At 37.5% G+C, this 21,984-nt stretch overlaps 1 protein-coding gene across 8 annotated transcripts in view; it reads left to right on the top strand.

Annotated features, from left to right (window-relative positions):
* CCNY (cyclin Y) overlaps positions 1-21,984 on the top strand; it is a 205,585-nt gene that overhangs the window by 154,046 nt on the left and 29,555 nt on the right. For all 8 annotated transcript variants that reach the window (XM_054694995.1, XM_054694994.1, XM_037510436.2 and 5 more), the window contains 4 exons: positions 7,455-7,555; positions 16,331-16,366; positions 17,560-17,617; positions 17,708-17,827. In XM_054694995.1, the coding sequence (XP_054550970.1) occupies positions 7,455-7,555; positions 16,331-16,366; positions 17,560-17,617; positions 17,708-17,827 (315 nt within the window). The remainder of the gene's footprint in view (positions 1-7,454; positions 7,556-16,330; positions 16,367-17,559; positions 17,618-17,707; positions 17,828-21,984) is intronic.

Below are 21,984 nucleotides of genomic sequence, written 5' to 3'. Positions count from 1 at the left end.
TGGTGACAGCAAGTAAATTGATCTAAGAAATTAAAAAAAGATACTAAAACAGAATTAGAGTTGAACAGTGGACTTCCTTTACCCTAATGCAAAACAGTAATAGTATTTTTCTTAATATTAGAGAGGTGATAGATAAGGAAACTTTCTGAGGAAACAAAGAGTGTTATTAGTTAAGTAAGAATCACAATGATAACAGGTTTTGAAGTCAGAAGAATTTTTTTAAGCCTGAGATCTACGATCTGCTAATTAATTGAAGGACCTTGAAAAAGTCTAAGTTCTTTCATCTCAGAGATTGGGTCTAATTCCCAAACTACCTGACTCAAGTGAAATAATGGAATGGGAGCCAATTTACAAACTAATTATAGTACCATATAAATATGTTGATGTTACTGTTACTGCCCTCTGGAGTATAGGTAGATTCTGTTTAATTTTTTAAGTTGTTATCAAAAGTGATAAAAGTCCTTATGGTATTATAAGTATGGATATAATTCTTTTATAATTATTAAGAAAAGGATTCCTGGGTGAAATGTATTCTGTCAAACTCCATTTGGGAATATTGCCATAGAGAGTTACAGTCTTCTTAAATATTTCGCTTCTGAATTTGATTTCTGCATTCTAGTTTTGAATGGAGTAAGAGTAGATTCCTTACAAAACAGTGTCTATTTTGGTTATTCTCTTTATCCCATAGGTTTTTTGGGCCTTTGGTCTTTCACTATTTTTTTCTTAAACAATTTTATTGGTTATGTAAGTTACATACCCTAAAATTCACCCTTTTTATGTGTAAGTTTATGGATATTAGTATATTCACAGAGTTGTATAACAATCAGTTTAGAACATACTCATTTCCCCCAGAAAGAAACCCTGTGCCCATTATTAGTCACCCCTTTTTATTCCACCTGCCCCTGCCCCTGGCAGTTACACTTTCTGTCTCTCTGGATTTGTCTGTTCTGAACATTTCTTATAAATGTAATCATACATTTCATTTAGCATGGCATTTTCAGGGTTCATATATACTTTACTATATATTAGAACTTTGTTCCTTTTTATGCCCAAAGAATATTCCATTGTATGGATAATATGTTTTGTTTTTATTTTTCCAGTTGATGGACATTTGGGTTGTCTCCACCTTTTGGCTGAGCAGAGAACAATGCTATCAGCATTACTTTACTTATTTTTGTGTAAACATATGTCTTCATTTCTCTTGGGCATATACCTAGGAATAGAATTGTGGTCATTCTATATTTAACACTCTAAGGTGTTTAAGGAATTACCAAAGTTGTTGGTCTTTGGCTTTTAATATTTTGTTGTAGTCCAATGAATTTAATGTTTAGCTCTGATCAGCACACTTTGTTTTTAATGATTAAACTTTTCCCAATTGAAGAAATGACCATCTGGTACTGGAAAGGGTTTGGCCAATATGGCTACATTCCTGGAGAATTTTGAAGGGATGTTGCTTAAGAACAATTTGGTATAGCAAGAACCTTTTATTAGGAGTCGAGTGACCTGAATTTTTCTGCTACTTTTCAATTTTGTGATACCAAGTTACTATGTCATTTAGTAAAGTGCTTTAATTGTAGCACTTACAGCGGCAACTGAGAGTCGTTACCTTCCTATCTCACAGGAGTTGTGAATGGCAGTGGACATGGGATGTGCATTGGCCCTTAAACATTTGTATTATATAAATACTTTGCTTATTTGAACTTCTAAGACAGGTGCTCTATTATGTAGAAAAAAAACTTTTAACAAAGGGAAAGAAAGTTGAATTTCTTACATTCTGGGGCAAGTCTAACCCATTTTAAGTCTTTTTTATAAATTAAAAATTTTAAGACCTACACTTAGATAAACATCTGCCTTACAAACTCCAGCACTCTAGGATAAGCTCATTTCACACACCACCTGACCCCCAAAACTCCAAACCTTAACCTGTATGACCCTTGCATTCTGGAAGTGCACTAATAGGTGAATTTTTTTTTTTTTTAAATGAGCCTTTGTTTTATTTTTCTAGCTGCAGACAAAACCCATGCTATTTCTGTGCAGGAGATGCCTTCTGAGGTATAGGGGCTCTGGGTGGCGCTATGCACGACCTCAAGGCCATCACAAAAACCTCTTCTCCTTGGATGATGCAGTTCTGATGGCTTGTGTTTCTGGATTTTGCCTTACAGACAGAACTGTAATTGAGAAAAAGTACTTTTCATTATAGAATCAGTGCACAGAGCCTTAACGAAGTCAAGATTTCACCTGGGATTGAAGGAAATTACGAATTTAAAAATATTTTGTGGAGATCACTCATAGGAGCAGAATAGTACCTGATAATTGGCATTTTCCCAGTTTTTGTTCTTGGGAGCGAGTGTTAGTTTATTTTTGTGCTTTGTACAGTAATGACTTGGTCTACTGCTATTGTTAATTCCATGGCTATTTGCTTTTTCTACCTTTTAGTCTTTACCTAATGTAAAAAATTGATCCTGGGGAGAGCTGTTCAGTCTTCCTGTTTCCTTCCATGGAATATTAGTTTGTTAATACCTTGAGGTCAAAGTTGAAGGGGTTTTCCTTCTCTTTGTTCTTTTTATCTTGTGTTGTTGAGGCCTGTGGTGGTAGCAGAGAGATGATGATGGAGCTTTCCTTTCTCGTCGCCCTGGTGGCATCTGTTGTGAGTCCTCCTCCCACTCTTTGTTTCTACTTTCCCGGATAAGTACTCTGGGTTTGCATAGACTGGAATTCCACAGAATGTCCTGTTTCCATGCCACATTACCTGTGTGACTTGGGTAAAGATAACCTTTTAAATTTGTTTCCTCATTTGTAAAATGAGAAAAAATGCCCTACCCTGCCCTTTGGTTCTGTGAGACTGTCTGTACGCTGTGAGGTTTAGATGGTGGCAGTGGGCACCCAGCCTCTGTCTCACTCCTGTACTGTCCTAGGCATGTTTTATATTCACTAGGCCTTCATTCTTGATAAAGAAATGGTGGTGCAGATTTCATTCTCTGTCAAGGTTGTAACTTGCTCTCCTTAGGGTAAGGGGGAAAATTCATAGAGATTTTGTTTATATCTTTTTTTTTTTTTTTTTTTTTTTGCAAACATATACCACTTCTTTTCCTCTAGTGTTACCTGTTATTTTTAGTGCTTTGGGGTTTTTTTGATCCTAATAAACTAAGAAGTAATAGGATAATTTTGCCCAACCATTCAAAATGAGAAGTTGAAGCAATGAGACTGTTACTGAGTGACTTAATAATACTCATTGAGCACATCTATGTGCGAAGCTCTGCAGGTATTATCCCTTGGAGCCCTCACAGCACTCTGCTGAGGGGTAGGTTCTGCTTTCCATGTTTTGTAATTGAAAACATTAAAGATTGCGGAGGTTACACATAAGACAACCTTACAATTTATTGTCAAAATCCAGACACTCTGAATTGTATAAAGGCGCTATTATTGGTTGCTCTGGAGCAGCAGGCAAAGCTAAGACAGTCCCCAGTAAACCAGGACACGTGATCATCCCACTTAAGTTACTTGCTCTGGCTTATACAGCTAATCAGAGCTACATTCTACACTGGAAGCTTTCTGGCTCCAAACATACAATTGCTTATTCTATAATGTCTTGTCCGTGGTTCACGGGGTCACAAGAGAGCCAGAACGTTGGCTCCTTCCTCTGCCAGTCACTACTCCACTGCAGCGTGTCCTGAGTATGTCCATTTCTCACTGCCAGTAGCGTGGACCCTTGCAATGAGCGCCTGTTTGCCAGCTTGCTGACACACTGTGCCCTCCTTTTCTGCCAAGGCTGCACTGTTATCAGCAGCGCACCACAGACCCAGCTGCTGTCATAGAGACAGACGTCCTGTGTGGCAGCATTGGTGTGAGCCAGTGAGGCGGTCTCATTTCTTGTGTGGACTGCTGCTTGTTTGCTTGCTCGCTCAAGAAAATTGTAAACTCTTCCTCCTTGTACACACCAGACCCCAGAGAGAGCATAGACAAGTGAGCTGAAAATTAACAGTGGAGACCGATCAGTGCCATGGAGGGTCAGAGCTCAGGGCAGTGGGAACACATGGGCGCTCAGCCCAGAGGAGCAGGAAGCAGGGCGGTGTTCTGAGGCAGCGCTGTCAACAGGATCTGAAGGATGGATGAGGTTAGAGAAGGAAAAAGCACTTTTGAGATATTTTAGAAAAGATCTGGGAGAAAATGGCACAAATGAAAAACTATAGAAGCATGGACTTTGGAATCTGACAAATGTGGTTTTGTGCTCCAGACCTGGAGAACATTACTTTATTTTGTTGGCCTTTTCTGACTTATCTGTAATATGGGAAGTCTATCCAGCTTACTAGGTGTGTATAAGCTGTAAATGAATTGTTCACTTATATTTGATTGTCATTAAATAAAAGTTAATGCTGTTACTATTAACATTTAATTGTCCTAAGTATAGTGTACCTGGAAGGAAGAAATGAGTGGTAACCTGATTAGACTTCAGACATAAAAAGCTTTTCTGCCCCGTTTTATATATGTTTTATGTGAATTTTCATTTCACAAGTACTGATGTAATATGTTGGTCCTGTTCTGAGCAGGCCATAAATATTAACCATCAGCTCCTTGTAATGACCCTGTTGGGCAGGGTGGTTATTTTCACCAGTTTTACAGATAAGGCAGCAGAGGTGCGACAGGCTGAGGAACTTTCCTGGGTCTGAGAGCTAGTCATAGCCAAGTCAGCCTCAGCCTGTGCAGTACACAGCATCTGTCTTCACTGTTGTTCTCTGGTGTGTAAGATTGCTATATTGTTTATTAGCAAATACTGGAACCTAAAAAAAATTCTATTTGTATCAAACATACATAGAAGCATATTGATTTTTCAGTATCACAGGACAGCTCAGTATTTTGATTGAAGCTGAGATATCACATACCTTGTGCTTATTAAAAATATTTAACAAAGTGGAATATACTTTTTCATATATGTGCATGTGTTTTGATTCTTCAGCGGCAGCATCACAGAAACTTAAAACTGTCTATGTCCCAGAACACATATTGGTACTGTATGTCTGAAGGTGCCTGGTTTGGCTCTATCTTTCCTTTTGAACTAGTATAAACAAATCAAAACAGAAAGTCAATCCCCCATCAAGAGCTTCTCTGGTACAGGGACTTTAGTTTGTTTTAGCTTTTTACAATGTGGGTCTCATACCAAGAGACGTTTACTGCGTCTTTTGGAATAAGACAGGGTATTAGAATAAAATACCCTGAAACAAGAACTTGATGTAGCTTAATATTTAGGATTTTTATTCAATTCAGTAATTGTAAGATAGTTTGAATGCTGAGCTAAGGTCTCCCTGGCAAATTGAAGGCTTTGGCACATCAGTCCCTAGTTCTTGGAGGCACGGACTAATAGATGGGGAAATCCTGAAACCAGGACTGGCCCCTTTATGGAGCTAGTTTTGAGTTAACCATTTGGCCATTAGGGACTGTACCTGACGGAGGGGTGTTCCTGTGTGTAAGCTCATGAAGGTAGTTTCTTAGGAGGGATGTCTATTGTGCTTACCCAGTGTATCACTTCCTTGACTGTTGCTTTTATATTTTCTTAGGGAAACCATTTAGTCTTTGCTGTTATTGTCACATTTTAATTTTGGACTTTGTGTCAGAGGAAATAATGGAAACCCCACCATAAAAGTGAATTGTCCTTCATTGTTAAGATCGTGCCTAAAGTTATCCTTTGTCTCTGAAAATACATTACTGTCAGCTAGTTACTGAATTTTCATGTTTAAATAATATCTCTATGTTTTGTTTTGTAGTAGATTTTCTACCAGTGGGGAACATTTCATAAGGATTTTTAAAGTTTTTAAGCTATGTTTGATTGAGTTTTCAGTGTGTCTGGTGTAACTTGAATGTGTTTGCTAAAGGAACTAAAGAGAAAGAGAACTGATTTTTAATATCTTTGGATTATATGAGTGAGAATGTTTTGATTAATTTGATAGCTGTGAAAATACTGTCTTAAAATAAACATTCAGATTGTTACTTGAGCCTCATAAACTTTCTTCTGTTCTTTTCCTTACTTGATAAAGAAAGTCCTAATCTTTTGAATTTTCTGACTTTATTTCCTTTTGGCCCTAGCTATTTACGTAAAACTGGTGCTAGGGGGCTTGTTGGTGTTCAGTAGTGCAATGATTTAAGGAATCAGGTACTCCAAATAGTGATATCATTTATTATTTTTGAAAGGAGATTTATATATTGCTTTTATATTTTCAAACTGTTATATATTTCATAATTTCATTTTATAGAGGAAGCTTCACTAAACAAGAAGTAAATTTTAACATAGCACACAGAGTAGTTGGTCTCTGATTAGCTAAAGATTTCTTTGCAATCATGAATTGTACTAAATGGAGGGTTTTGTTAAGAGGTGGGCAGTTGAGGCATGCAATTTTATTATCCTTAAGGGATTATTTTTTTGTTTGCCTAAATATGCTTGTAAAGCTATCAACATAGCACCAGACAAATAGAACTTATTTGGATGATTTGATACTTTTTTCCTAACTTGCTTTTGAAGAATTATCCAGATTGATGTCTACTAATTATGTGGTCCATACAAGTGCTAACATCTACTTAGTATTCAGTTAGATGCCACCAATGTATAACATAAATTCTGTTTTCTTTACCCATAACTTTCAGAAGTAGTACTCAGTTCAAAGAGCTCAAAGTTTATACAGTTGTGAAAGAACCAGTTGTAAAACTTCAAAAGTATCTGATCGTCTTTCCCTTTAAGATTTATTTCACCCCTAACAAAGGAATACTTTTTTCCTTTTTAATTTCACCTCCTGAAATTCAAGCAGATTAACTAGGAGATTTTAAATTAATATAGGCTAAATTTTCCTTGACTCCAGATCATCTGTACTCCAAGAATAGAGAAAATGAATATGCTAAATTTCTGAGATTTTTCTTTATCTTGATGCATAAAACCAAAGTGCTGCCTTTGAATAGGGGTTTTATTGACCTAATGAGCAGTATACTTCTTGTTTAACACAGGCCACAGGCAGGTAATTTTTATGGAGACTCTGGCACATTATCTGATGCTCGATTATAAGAGTTTATTGTTCTTTAATAATGGAGGTTTGGGACTAGGAGTAGTGATGGTATATGTGGGAAAGCAAGAAATTTCAATGTATGAATGAAATGTTTTTTTTTTTAATAAAAAATTTTATTTTTATATTCCCCATACAATTGCAACCCCCTTATTTTGACCCCAGTCCCTCCCCTAACACCCTCTACCTCCCATAGAGTGTCTCTGGTTCATAGTTTTTTGTTGATTTTGATTTTTACTTTCTTATAGTTTGAATGAAATGTTTTTGTACTCTTCTTAGCGGTAGTGTTAACATTTCTTGCTGAAGACGTTTTTCCTGTGTGCTCTGCTCTCAAATTTAAGGGGATGATATTTTGTGGAAAATTTTTGAACCATGTTTAATTGTCATTGTCTTGTTGCCATTGTTTTCTAGCATCCTCCAGGACAAATAGCAAGGAAATACAGCTCCTGCTCTACTATTTTCCTAGATGATAGCACAGTCAGTCAACCAAACCTCAAGTATACAATTAAATGGTGAGTATATTGATTTTTTTTTTTTTTTTTTTTGCTTAACTGAATACCTTTCTTTGCTTAACCTGATGTCTGACGGATTGGTTGTGGGGTCTGGTATGATAGGAGTGGGCAGGGGGAAACCGTTGGCTATTCAGGAAGACTTCTGAAAATGATTTTGGTAGTTAAAACATATGTGCTCATGACTAATTTTCATAAAAAGACAAAATTTGGAAATTATTTAAATGGTTGACTAATGCACATTTTTTTTTTTATTCATACTTTCTGCTTTGCCTTTCCACATCCTGGCATAACTTTGCTAGTATCTCACCTTCTAAAGAAAATGGGGCTCATATTCCAAGTTTGAAACTTGGGATTATGGTAGAAAGCAGGCCTGATGTAATTGAAAGCACAGCTGCTGCAGTAGAGAGAGCTGAATTCTGAACCTGGCTCTCTGACCCATGAGAAAGGTTTGGGTCAGACCTTTCTTTTGGGGGCCTTGTTTTAAAATTTAGTTTAAGGGCCTCCCCTGGTGGCGCAGGTGATTGAGCGCAGCACTGTGAAGCTGTCCGCAGCCTCGGTTTGATCCCCGGCCAGCCGGCGAGGGTCCCACAATGTGTGCAGACCTCTCCTGTCTTGTCTGCTGCTCCCCTCAGCAGTGTACTTCATCAGTCTGCTTGTTCTGCTCCCTGCTCTGGCTCTGGTGAATTCTCTCACCCTCCCGTGCTTCTGACTGTACCCAGAGCTTGTATAAACAAACAAACAAACAAACAAACAAATAAATAAATAAATAGATAAATCTTTAAAAAATAATTATATAAAATAAAATTAGTTTAAGGGAAGGGGAGTCTGGATAAAATTCTTTCCTGTTGGATGTTTTGGCTTCCCATTTTTTTAATTGGAAGATAAAAAGAAAGGGTTTTCTGTACTATTCAGGCTAACACTGTGATATTTACAACCCTGACAGGGACCACAGAGATCCTGATGTGCTGGGGCCTGTGGTCATCAGTCAGCAGTGAGAGTCTCAGATATTTTATCTTTATGCTTTTTAAAGAAAGTACATGTTCAATAGCAATACATGTTAATACATGAAATGAGTTTCTGAATAAGAAATATTCTTTGCTTTCATTGGGCTGGGTGTTCAGACTGGTCTGAATGTGAATGTGACCCTAAATGACAATCCATCATGGCCCCAGTCAGGCAATGGGACTGTAATAGTCTTCGTGGAAAGTATCCACTTGAAAGGAAAATCGGACCACTTGGAGGGATACTGTCTTCTCTGTATGGGATAGCATGCTTGCAATGGAAAGGTAGCTCCCTCCCTTATTACCTTGGTGTTTAAGGAAAGTGATAAGTGACTAGTGGGCATAAACCAACTCAGCAGCTATATCTGGGGAAAGGTATGCCTGTCAGCTCCACAGAATATTGCCTTGGCTGAGCCACTTAACTGTCCTCAGACAAGATCTATTTACAGGAATGGCAGGAGGGGTGCAAGGGAGGAATGGGAAGTCAGTCACTCTAGGAAGTATTTTCTACACTAAATCAGTTGTGGGGAAAAAAGGAAAGCTCTGAAGATCTGTTCACCCTATGACTGTGGCATCTGCTCCAAGCTCTGGTGATTCCAGAGGGAATGCTGCTGCCTTCCCTTTGACCATCTTCATGGGAGGTGAGGCAGAGAGGAGCAGTAGGCACCTTCCCTTGTAGAGCCAGGAGGCACTCTTGGGATTTATACCTGGGTAGGACCCACTTGCTAGGTGGGCAGCTTGAAACTATTATTGCTAGTGTTGGATGTGAAGACTCTGCCTGTGACATCTGTCACTCCATTAGTCACCAAGGTTAGTTCAACTGCTCTGGCTAGCTCTTCTTTCCTCACTATTTATTCCATGTGAAGCTGCTCAACAGAAGATGAACCTCTGAGATGAGGAGGATTGTTCTTCTCTCAAAGGCACCTCAGTAGTAGTTGCTCTGTCCTGCTAGAACCTTCAAATAAGCTTCAAGATGCACTTGTAGGAAAACATAGGGTAGATAAGTTTCCAGGACTCCAGGCACATTCAAATGAAGTGTTACATGTGGCTGTCTGCCTTTATTTTTAAATGTTACCACTGGTTATGACAGATACTTAGGAGCCCTATTGGAAAACTGGGTGACAATTTGGTATGTCAATGTCAAATATGGGAAGTGCAAGCATATAAGCTTACAAATGTGCATCTATGTAAATCAGCTGTTCTAGCCCATGGCTGTACCTGGTTGCTTAAAAACACCTATGTTTGATATCTCACCCACAGATCCTGATTGAATGTGACAGAGGTGTAGCCTGGGTACATGGATTTTTAAATTCCCTGAGAATATTCTAATAGCCAGTCAAAGCTGAGGACCCTTGATTTTAGTCAATAACTACTTCTTACTCTCCCACTAATGTTCCCTTGAAACTTAAAAAAAAAAAGTCATGGTTGATACTGGGAATAAAAAGGAAAAGCAGGACCAGTTAAGGTAGCTAACTTGTGGGTAAAATCATTGTGAATACTGTGAGTTTCGTAACCCAAAATACATTTTTCTCTTTACCACCAAAATTTGAAATTCTTTCAGTCAATAAACGCCACGGCCTCTTTAAAAAATGCACATTTTGTACTTGGAATCTGGGCAGGGTAGACTCTGATTGAAGTAGTATCGTCAGAACCCTTCCCTGTAAATACCTGATTTTTATACTTGGCTTGGTTATGATGAAGGAACTAAAGAGTAAAAAACATTTTGAGGTGTTAACAAGCTTGGATGAGTTCTTCAGCCAGACACTTTGTGTAAGGGGGAAGGGATTTTCAGAAGGGTGTCAAAAAGGAGAAAGGCAGAGGCTAAATTTGCGTACTGCCTTATTCTAAAATTTTACCTAAACATATCCTATATCTATTAAAGGAAAATTCCTTTTTTTGCTTTTTCTGCCTTCCTTAAATCAGGGGCCCTCTTGAACACCACCTCCTATTACTGACCGGAGCCCAAAAGAGTGAGTCCTTTGCACTTTGTAAGAATTCACCAGAGAGCTCTAGATGTAATTGAACTGAGCAAGGCTTTATTAGAGACTCATGGAGTGGGGGAAAGGAGAATTTAACCTGGTTCCTTCAAGTGAGTTAGGATGAGGTATTTAGAGGGTAAGTTGGAGTACTCCTGACTTAAATGGGGTGCAAGAGGCTGCTCACTCATACCCTGCAGGCACTCCCAGGGTATTTTATCAGTCCAGGCAGCAGTTTCTACATCACTCCCCCTTCTACTGTACTCCCAAGGTGTAGTTTTATCAGCCCTGGCAACAGGTTGGGGTGAGGGTCTGCCTTACTCTCTTTGTTGCTTTGAGCTCTCCCCAGGCTTTACTGGCCTGCCTGTAGATTGAGTGGGGGGACTTCCTTGTCCCCTCTGGGCCTTTCTTGGCTCTCCCCTAGCTTTATCTGCTCTAGAAAGTATTTCCTGGGGTCCATTTAATTTTCTTTAGGCACACCCCCCCCCATCCTAACTGCCTAATTAACTCTGTTGAAAATAGGTTCTTAATACTAAATAATTGATTTGTAAGCTAATTTTTAGAACAAAACCTATGAATAAATTCAGGTTTGCCGAAAGGAACAAACATTAACAAGGTGTAGTTTGGGAATGGCTAGAGGATTGAGTGGTGTTCTAACAGTGAAATAAGTTTAAGTATAAAAAATTTGGGTACTCAGTGGTCTTTTCATAGGCATAATTTCTTTTTTAGGAACTTGATTTTCCTGTCTTTTCCCCAAATGCTACCAACCATGAATTGTGAATTACTAGTTTAGAATTTGCCAACCAATCCTCCCCCTACCCCTTTCCAAATGACCCATTCCCCCCCCCTTTCCAAATCTATATTATAATGAACATAAGAATGATGATCAGAGAAAAGGGACAGAGGGTAGTGAAGAGTTCCACTCACACAGCAGGCCAAATCATCCATGAACTGGGCCTGTGAAGTTGGAGAACAGCTACTTGCCAGCCTGCCTCTCTATCTCCGTGTCACCCCCTCTGCACAGGCAGAGTCCACCTCCTCTGGATCTTGAGAGGTCTTACGATTATCACAGGCTTTGCTGATTTAGGTCTAGGTAAGAAGTGAGACAAGTATTGTGCCGGCAATCATGAATCTCTTGTTTTCTTGATCAAGAAAATAGCATTTCTTTCTTCCAGTCTATGTGGAAAAGCAGTCACGCAAACCCTTTGATTTACATGTACTTCTTGGTTCGTTCTGGCCTTTCCTTGGTGAGACCTCACCTTTTTCTAAGGATGTGGCAGAACTATGAGGCCTCTAAATTTGGGCATTTGTAGTAAAGTCTGAAACCTGATGCTGATTCCATTTCACCTAACTGACTTTGCTCCCAGCAACTGCTTCTTTCAAGAAGATCAACTAAGCTGGTATGTGGAATGGTTCTGTACATAAATTCTCAGTTTGGTTTTTTTTGGATTTTCAAGATAGAACCCTAAATGGAAATTGGCCTACAGAATGGCTCTGTTTTTCATCAAACACTAAGGCCATGGTAATGCCTAGATTTGCTTTGGGTCAGGAGATTTGGAAGGTGTTGAATTTGAAGCCATGAGGATTTTCACTTAAGCTACAGAGCCAGACTTGAGATGAAATTATTGATAAGGAAATAAAAATTGTTGTTTTATAACTTTGTATTTGAAGTTGTGCTTTCATATATTTCATTTGGTTTTAATACAACCCTGTGATGTAGATTATATTGTTCTAATTTATAAATGAGGAAATGAAGGCTCTGAGAAGTAAATGAATTCTAATAAAGAGCCAGGTTTTGAACATAGAATGGTCTGATTTTTAATTCAGTCATCACTCTAGGGAGTGATCACACTCCCTCACAGTGGAAGCAAGAACTACTTTCTCAATCAGATTAATCACTATACCAAACCCAATCATATGAAACATTCAATTTAAATCTAACATTAGGTTAGGAAAAGTCATCATAGCATGACTATTAACTGAATCAAACAGTAATTTCTTCCTTTTTCCCAGAGGCAACATGGTATAAGGAAAGGGCACAAAACCATTTATACATATCAGAAATACTGGCAGCAGAATTTTCTCATATATAAAGTAGAATCAATAACATCTACTATTTTCCACTGCAGGACTGCTAGTGCACATGAAAGCACATTCAAAATCATTATTAATTCTGAAGCCTTTGACTCCAATTACAATTCTGTCATCAGCATAGATTTTTTTTAAGATTTTATGAGATAGAGACTGTATTACTATTGCCTGATTAGTACTTTCAACATTTAGCTGAAATTCTTGAGTAAGTAGTCCTAGAAAGAAAGACATATGAAGGGATCTAATTTCTCTTGTGATAAAGTAAGAATAACTATTGTCAAGTTCAGTTACAGTAAACAGCTGAGGTATATGGACTCCAAAGTACGTGCCCCAGTCGCCCCTTTTACCAAGCTAAAAGGTTGAGGACTCATCCCTCCAGCTCCACATTGATACCGTGGAGGATGGTTTCTATCTCTAAGACCCAAAATACAATCTGATGCAGTCAGTTAGCTCTGTTCTTAGAAGCATAAAAAATGATTTTTGATCTTCTCAGTAAATTTTAAAGCAAAAATGGTAAAAGGATGTAGAAAGGTGACCAAAAGAAAAAACATTTAAAAAAGTTAAGCAGTCTTTACAGCAAAAAAAACCCTTCATTATAAAAAAGGCAGCTAACTGAATGAGAGAAGATATTTGCATGTCACACGTCCAACAAGCAGGTCATATCCAAAATTAATAAAAAATTCATATAACTCAACAACAACAAAAGACCCAATTAAAAAGTCAGCAAAGAATCTGAATAGATATTTCTCTGAAGGAGATGTAGATGGCAATTAGGCACATGAAAAAATAGTCATCATCACTTTTTAGATATAAGCAAATCAAAACTTCAATGAGATATTTTTATATATGGCTATTATCAAATAGTATGGATGTTATCAAAAAGATCAGAAATAAGAAGTGTTGGTAAAGGGAATCCTGGTAATCTGTTGGTGGGAGTGTAAATTGGTGCAGCTATTGTGGAAAACATGAATGCCTCATAAAGTCAAGAATTAAAATACCACTTGATCAAACTGTTCTACTTCTCGGTACTTGTCTGAAAAATATGAAAACACTGTGCACCTTTCTGTTCTTTGCAGCATGATTTATAATAGTCAGACATAGTTGAACAACTTAAATATCTAACAGCAGTTAAATGGATAAAGAAGATGCAGTATATACATAAATACATTGTGTGTGTGTGTGTGTATGTAATGTGACTCAACTATAAGATGAAATCTTGCCATTTGCTACAACATGGATAGACCTTGAGGGTATTACACTCTGTGAAATAAGTCCATACAGAGAAAGAAAAATACCTTATGATTCACTTATATGTGGAATATGAAGAAGCAAAGCAAATGAGCAAATGAAAATAAGTTCTTAAGTATAGAGAATAGATAGTTGCCATAGGGAAAGGGATTTCGGTGAGAGGGGAAGTGGGTAAAGGGGGTCAGTTGTATAGAGATGAATAGAAACTGGACTTTTGGTGGTGGTGGTTATTGTAGTGTATAGAGATGTTGAATTATGATGCAGTATACTGGAAACTTGTGTAATGTTGTAAACCAATGTTAACTCAATAAAAATTCATTTTTAAAAAATGGCTAGTCACTATGAATGATCCTGCAAACTTGATAAGTGAGCAAAGAAACTCAAATTGAAAAAGGTCATACTTTTTTAGCTAGTATGTGAAATATATTTTTTCAAAACATTCAAGGTGAGTGTTGCTGAGAGTAAAATGAAGTAGACACTGATGGGGAAGCGTAAACTGGTGCAGTTTTTCTGCAAAGATATTTGGCAGTATAGGGCCTCCCCGGTGGCGCAGCGGTTGAGTGCTGGGCTTCGAAGCTGCCCGCAGCCTCTGCAGCACCGGTTTGATCCTCTGCCACCAGCGAGGGTCCCACATGGCATGACAGACCTCTCCTGCCGCACCCGCTGCTCCCCTCAGCTGTGTGTTTCGTCTGTCTGCCTGTTCTGTTCCCTGTTCTGTCTCTGGTGAATTCTCTCACCCTCCCGCGCTTCTGACTGTACCCAGTGCTTGTATAAATAAATAAATAAATAAATAAATAAATAAATAAATAAATAAATCTTAAAAAAAAAAAAAGGATATTAGGCAGTATATGTGGGGAGCCATATAATTTTTCATGACTTTAGATCAAGTAATTCCAATTACAAGATGTTTTCTTACAGACATAATAATAGTCATAGGTTGCACAAAAATTTCTCTTTGAGGATGTTTGTTATGGTATTAATTATAATTGCAAAGTAATAGAGCAACTTAAATGTTCAATGTTAGGGGAATGGTTAACTATTGAACAACTATAGGATGGATTATAATCAGCCATTTAAAAAATCATGTTTTAGATGAATGTTTTAATTGATGGTAAGAAAAATGGTAATGAGAAAAACAGGATGTAAATCTGTATACATGTGCAGTTTATGGATAGAAATAGATACCTATGAATCTTAAATGTAATAGTAGTTGTCTTTAGACAGATTTTTTCTTTTTACTTCTAATATTTCAGAATTTCTATAATATGAATATAATACACTTTATAATCAGAGAAACATTACTTTAAAAGGGCCTCCCTGGTGGCTCAGCTGATTGAGCACCATGCTGTGAAGCAGTCCGCAGCCTTGACAGTGCAGGGTTCCATCCCGGCAGGCCGGCCAGCCAGAATCCCACATGGTGTCACAGACCTCTCCTGTTGCACCTGCTGCTCCCCTCAGCAGTGTATTTCTGTCGTCTGCCAGTTCTGCTCCCCACTCTGTCTCTGGTGAATCCTGTCACCCTTGCGTGCCTCTGGCCTGTACCCCAGCTCTTGTAGAAAAATAAATAAATCTTAAAAAAAAAACATTATTTTAAAAAATTGAGGGGAAGGAAGTGTTTTTATTAAATTTTGATCTTTTAAAGTGTAAGATATAATTTCAGGGTAGTGTTACAAGTAAGAGTTTGAGTGTTACAAATAAGAGTTTCAGCAAGTGAATGAGTAAATTGGGCCGATTGCAAGAGGCATTGATTTGAGAGGAAAAATAGCAATTCATTGAGCATAATATTCTGGTCATTTTTCTGATATTGTAAAGATACCACTAACTTTCTGAAATAGTGCTCGAGGAGAGATTTCCAAAGATGTTTACTTTGTACCTTCTGTTTTATATCTAGTGCTTATAAGCAAGGAAAGCTTAAAATCTCAGATATAAAGAGAAATTTATTTCTGAATATCAGTTAAAGTTTTGTTTTTTTTCTGGAAAAGTTTTAATAATTACTGAGGATGAGTGCTAGATTAATTTATTTTGAAGAATGCATCTTTTTTTTTAACTTTTTTTTTAAAATTTATTTATTTATTTACACAAGCACTGGGTACAGTCAGAAGTGCGGGAGGGTGAGAGAATTCACCAGAGCCAGAGCGGGGAGCAGAGCAGGCAGAAGGACCAAAGCACACTGCTGAGGGGAGCAGCGGGCGGCAGGAGAGGTCTGCGCGCCATGTGGGACCCTCCTCCAGTGGCCGGGGAGCAGCCGAGGATTGAACCGGTGCCGCAGAGGCTGCGGACAGCTTCGCAACCCAGCGTTCAACCGCTGCGCCACCAGGGAGGTCCTGAAGAGTGCATCTTGATCAGCGTTCTGAATGGATCATGTGACTTCAGTATTCACGATCATACCGATGTCAGATGAAGTATAATTTTTTTGCACATCCTTATGAAACATTGAACTTTGTTTTTTTATTTTACAGTGTAGCTCTCGCAATATATTATCACATCAAAAACAGGTATGTGGATGATTAATGTTGTGCAGAAAACATCACACATTATCTTCTATTACATTTTTTCTGTTTTTTCCTATTATGCTCTAGTTGCCTCAACTTTTGAATTTTATGTTCTTAATTCGTATATTCATAGAATTTCTACTTAGTGTATTTATCAGGTAAGTGCTAAACAACTTCTGAATCAGAGGAGACCAAATGTGCATTTGTGTTTGAAACCAGCAAAATTTCTTGATAATGTTCAGCCTCTTCACTCTTTTTTGTATAATTTGTTCAAACATTTTATCTTTAAATGTTTTTGTGTAACTTTAGCGTTAAAAATGTTTATAGTTTTAATTCAGTAAAGGAACTGAATATTTTTATGAATATAAAAATATTTTATGAATAAAAAAATATGAATTTTTTTAGAAGCTCTCCGCTAGGTGTGTCTGTAGACCAGTTAATTTAAAAAGTCAATTAAAGGGAATTATAGAAAAATCACTAAAATAACTTTTTAAAAATGTACTCTATACATTTTACATATTTCAACTAAAAAAAGATGAGGGCTCAGCAGATTCTTGCTAGCTTGGGTCTTTATAAAACAAGTATAACTAGGTGCACTCAGAAGAACCTGTCTATATATGTTCAACCCCCCTTCCCTGCTAGTGAAAATGAGCACAGGCATAAATATTCACAGCTTTAGAACAATCCCTGTTATATGTAATGAAAATGAGCTATATACTGTTTTTAATCCTATGGTAAATTTTTAGATCAGAAATTGTAGAGTTGACTTCCTAATTAATGAGTGGCTGTGAAAGCTTCAAATAAATTTCTCGGACATATTGAATGCTCATTATTAACCCTTGAACTTCTTTCCTGTGACCCACCATGTAGTGGTGATTTAAGCAGATTCATCAGTCTGCTCACAAACAATATGTTGAAGAAATTTAAGTCATTTGCTTAGATTGACTTCATTTGAAAACTTAGAAAGTTAAAAATCTAGATTTTTACTTTTATTTCAACTAAGTGTGGTTCATAATTTGTATCTCATTCACAATTCAAACAAATATGACTATTTTATGCACAAAAAAATTTTCACAAATGACTGCATTTCTTACGTTTAGCACAGCCTTCTGTTTTCTTGCAATACAGTTGAACCAAAATTATCTTAAATGATACTTACAGAAAGTGAACTCCATTTTCTATTGTTTCTCCACTAGGGACCCAGATGGAAGGATGCTCTTAGATATTTTTGATGAAAACCTTCACCCTCTTTCGGTAATCTCCTCCTTGTTTCACAATTCTGTTTAATTATTTCTCTTTTGCTCTTATGGGTGGCCAATCATCTGCAAATATTTCCTTTTGCAGAAATCCGAAGTGCCACCAGATTATGATAAACACAACCCAGAGCAGAAGCAGATTTACCGGTTTGTTCGGACACTGTTCAGTGCTGCTCAACTGACAGCTGAATGTGCCATTGTCACCCTGGTGAGTGAGTGCCTTCAGGATGACCAGAGCCATCCTGTAGTTGAGTGGAGTAGGGAGCAAGCAGGGGATCTTCACCAGGTACCCTAGGACAGCTACAGCTTTGCCTAAAAGGTTGTCTTTTTTTTCCTGGGAGAACAGAGAGTAGGTCTTCCAAAAGCATGTAAAGTCTCTTTCACACTACCATCTAAAGTCAATTATAAAACCACATTAAAAACCAATAAATGCTGAAACATTAAATGCAGGTAAGTAAAACATTGGACTGATGGTGGAAAACAACAACCGCCCCCCCACCCTTAACATCCAGTTTTCCTTTTGTTAATTCTCTACAAAGGTTTTACTGTGAATAAGATGTGATGAAAACATGCATCCTGTGTGAATATACCTATTTAGGAAAGGATGGTGTATATTGCTAGCTTATCTTTTGTGGAAACAGTGAGTCTGTAAGATAACAGGGACAACATGGAGGTACTCTGCACTTTAAGTATTAAATAAGATAAACATCTATAATCTGTAATCGTTAAATTCAGTAATTCTTAAACTTTAGGACTCTAGGTTAAATCTCTTGGTAAATATGTTGACAATGGGACTGTTGCTACTGACCTTTTAGTGGTGTACTCAGATAAGAAATTAGCTTTACCTGTGACTGAGCTGTTTTGGGAAGAAATCAGAAAGCCATTCCTAGTAATTTCTGAGAAGAGATTGCTGTCAAATGCAAAGTTTACATCACACCTAAGGGCTCTCTATCTCTGCCACAGAAAGTGCTTTGTGCTCTTCAGCAAACTCAGTTGTTAGCTTGTTTATTAATTCATTTCACCATTTGTTTATTCAAATGGATGTGTTCCTTGAACTTGCCACCTTATGGATAACACAGTCCCTCAAGTAATCACTTACTAATTTAAAATTGATTGTACCTTCTTACTTATACTTAAGAAGCGTCTTTATTATCCAGCTTTGTTCCTCAAAGGATTTCAATTTCCCACCAAAAAACACAACAGGGCAACAGGGTTGAAATTTTCTTTCTTTTTTTTTCCCCCTATCAGTCATTTCTCCTATGTTAACACTTTTTTTTTTTTTTTGAGGTAACATTATTGTACTTATAATATGGTATATAGTCTAGAGATGTAGGACCTCCCCAGAGTCCCCCACCATAGCCTATTGTACTCCCTCCCACTTTGTTCTCTGCCCTAATCCTATGGTAGCCTCAGTTCTGCCATCAGATTTGTTACTGTCTTAGCTTTTTATGACCCTGTATGTTGTTTCTCTATATTCCACATATAAGTGACACCATCTGGTATTTGTCTTTCTCCTTCTGAACTATTTTGCTTAGCCTGATTCCCTCTATTCGCATAATTCCATCCAATGCAAAAGTCAAGAGTTTATCTTTTTTTTTTTTTAAATAAATGGGTGGTTTTCCATTTTATATATACCACCTTTTCCTGCTCCAGTCATCTGTCTTTGAGCACTTAGCTGTTTCCATAGTGTGGCTATGTAAATAGTGCTGCAATGAACAGAAGAGGAAATATTTCCTTTTGAGTTAGTGTTTTTGCATTTTTCAGGTAGATATGTAAGAGTAGAGTTGCTAGGTGATACGGTAGAAACATTTTTAATATTTTGAGGAGCCTTCATACTGTTTGCAAGAGGCTGGACCTGTCTGTATCACCACCACAAATGTAAGAGAGTTCTTTTTTCTCCACATCCTTGCCAGCATTTGCTTCTGGTATTTTTGATATAGGCCATTCACACAGGTATGAGTTGGTATCTCACTATCATTTTGATTTGATTTGCATTTCTTGGATGATAAGTAATGAGCATTTTTTTTTTTTTCATGTGCTTAGTCCATCTGAATGTCTTTGGAGAAGTACTTACTTAGGTTATCTTCCCATTTTTTTGATTGGGTTATTTGATTTCTTATTGTGAGTTGTATGAGTTCTTTGTAGATCCCTTCCAGCTCCATCCATGTTGCTGCAAGTCTAGTAGTCCCAACTATTTATATTATCTTTTGTTTTTCTTGCTGTTGGAGATGAATCCATAAAGACATCACTGAAACCTGTATTGATACTTGGGTATCAATCCCTTGTTGGGCACTTCTTTCGCATTCAGTAGAGTTTTTATTTTAGTGATAGTTTCTTCCGCTGTGCAGAAATTTTTTTTTATTTAAATTTTTTTATATTCCCCATACAATTACAGCCCCCTTATTTTGACCCCAACTCCTCCTTTTCCCGCCCCTACCCCCGATAGAGTGTCTCTGGTTAATAGTTGTTTGTTGATTTTGATATTTTCTTTCTTACTCTTTTTTCCTGATCCCTTATTTAAGTTTTCTAGATTCCTGCTATGAGTGAGACCATCCGGTATTTTTCTTTTCCTTTCTGGCTTATTTCTCTGAGCATGATCCCTTCCAGCTCCATCCATGTTGCTGCAAATTGCATATGTTTTATCTTTTTTGAATGCTGAGTAATATTCCATGGTGTATATGTACCACATCTTCTTGATCCAGTCATCTATTTTTGGGCATTTGGGTTGTTTCCAAAGCTTAGCTATTGTAAATAGTGCTGCTATAAACATAGGGGTGGGGCCTCCCCGGTGGCGCAGCGGTTGAGCGCTGGGTTGCGAAGCTGCCAGCGACCTCTGCAGCACTGGTTCGATCCCCAGCTGCTCCCCGGCCACTGGAGGAGGGTCCCACATGGCGCCCAGACCTCTCCTGCCGCCCGCTGCTCCCCTCAGCAGTGTGCTTTGGTCCTTCTGCCTGCTCTGCTCCCCGATCTGGCTCTGGTGAATTCTCTCACCCTCCCGCGCTTCTGACTGTACCCAGTGCATGTATAAACAAAGAAACAAACAAACAAACAAATAAATAAATAAAGCATGCCTCTATTTAAAAAAAAAAATAATAAAAAATAAACATAGGGGTGCAGGTGCTCTTTGGAATTGATGTTTCTGTGTCCTTTGGGTAAATACCTAGGAGTGGAATTGCTGGATCATGTGCAGAAATTTTTTGTTTGAAGTAGTCCCAACTGTTTATATTATCTTTTGTTTTTCTTGCTGTTGGAGATGAATCCATAAAGACATCACTGAAACCTTTATCATGGAGTGTTTTGCCAGTATTTTCTTCTATGTATTTTTTATTTCAAGGCTTAACATTCAAATCTTTTATCCATTTTATGCATATGGCTGTCCATTTCTCCCTACTTTATTTGTTGAAGAAGCTTTCCTTTATCCAGAGGATACTCTTAATTCCTTTGTTATAGATGAGCTTTCCTTAGAGGTGTGGGTTTATTTTCTGGGCTTCCGATTTTACTCTATTGGTCAGTGTGTTTTTGTTCCAAAACAAACTGTTTTGATTATTTTAGCTTTGTGGTATAAAGTCTGAGAGTGTGTTACCACCATTTTTTCTTATTTTGTCAGTATTGCTTTGGCTATTTGGCGTATTTTGTGGTTTCATATGAATATAATAAAGTTTATTCTGTATCTTTGAAAAATGCCAATGAAACTTTAATGGGAATTGCATTCGATCTGTATATTGCTTTGGGTAAGGTGGCCATTTTAATAATGTTAATTTTTCCAATCCATGAACAGGGGCTAGCCTTCCATTTCTTTGCTTCTTCTATTTCTTTTAAAAGTATCTTACACTTTTCATTGTACAGCTCTTCTACCTACTTTGTTAATTTACTCCTAGGTATTTAATTCTTTATGATGCAAAATTATAAAATGGGATTGTTTTCTGATTTCTTTTTCTTCTAGCTCATTGGAAAGGCAGCTGACTTTTCTATATTGATTTTATAATCTGTCACTTTGCTGCCATGATTTTTTTCCCTGTTAGATTTTTAGTGGAGTCTTTAGGATTTCCAGTGTATACTATCATGTCATCTGCAAATAATGACAGCTTTCCTGCTACTTTCCCAATTTGGATTCCTTTGCTGTCCTTTTCTTGCCCAATTGCTTTAACTGGGACTTCAAGTACTTTGTTGAACAAAGTGGACATCCTTGTCTTGTAAACACATCAAGTGGAAATTCTTTCAGTTTTTCAGATAACAATGATGTTACCTGTAGGTATGTCATATATGGCCTTTATTATGTTATGTTCCTTCTATCTCCAGTTTTTTGAGAGTTTTTAATATAAATGGTTGTTGAGACTTATCATATGCTTACTCTGTATCTGTTTG

This window comes from Talpa occidentalis, unplaced genomic scaffold (assembly GCF_014898055.3).
Source record: "Talpa occidentalis isolate TD23 unplaced genomic scaffold, MPIMG_talOcc4v2.1 talOcc4.14, whole genome shotgun sequence".
Classification (NCBI taxonomy): domain Eukaryota; kingdom Metazoa; phylum Chordata; class Mammalia; order Eulipotyphla; family Talpidae; genus Talpa; species Talpa occidentalis.
Note: the sequence above shows the minus strand (reverse complement) of the source record. Positions and strands in the feature narration are given on the sequence as shown.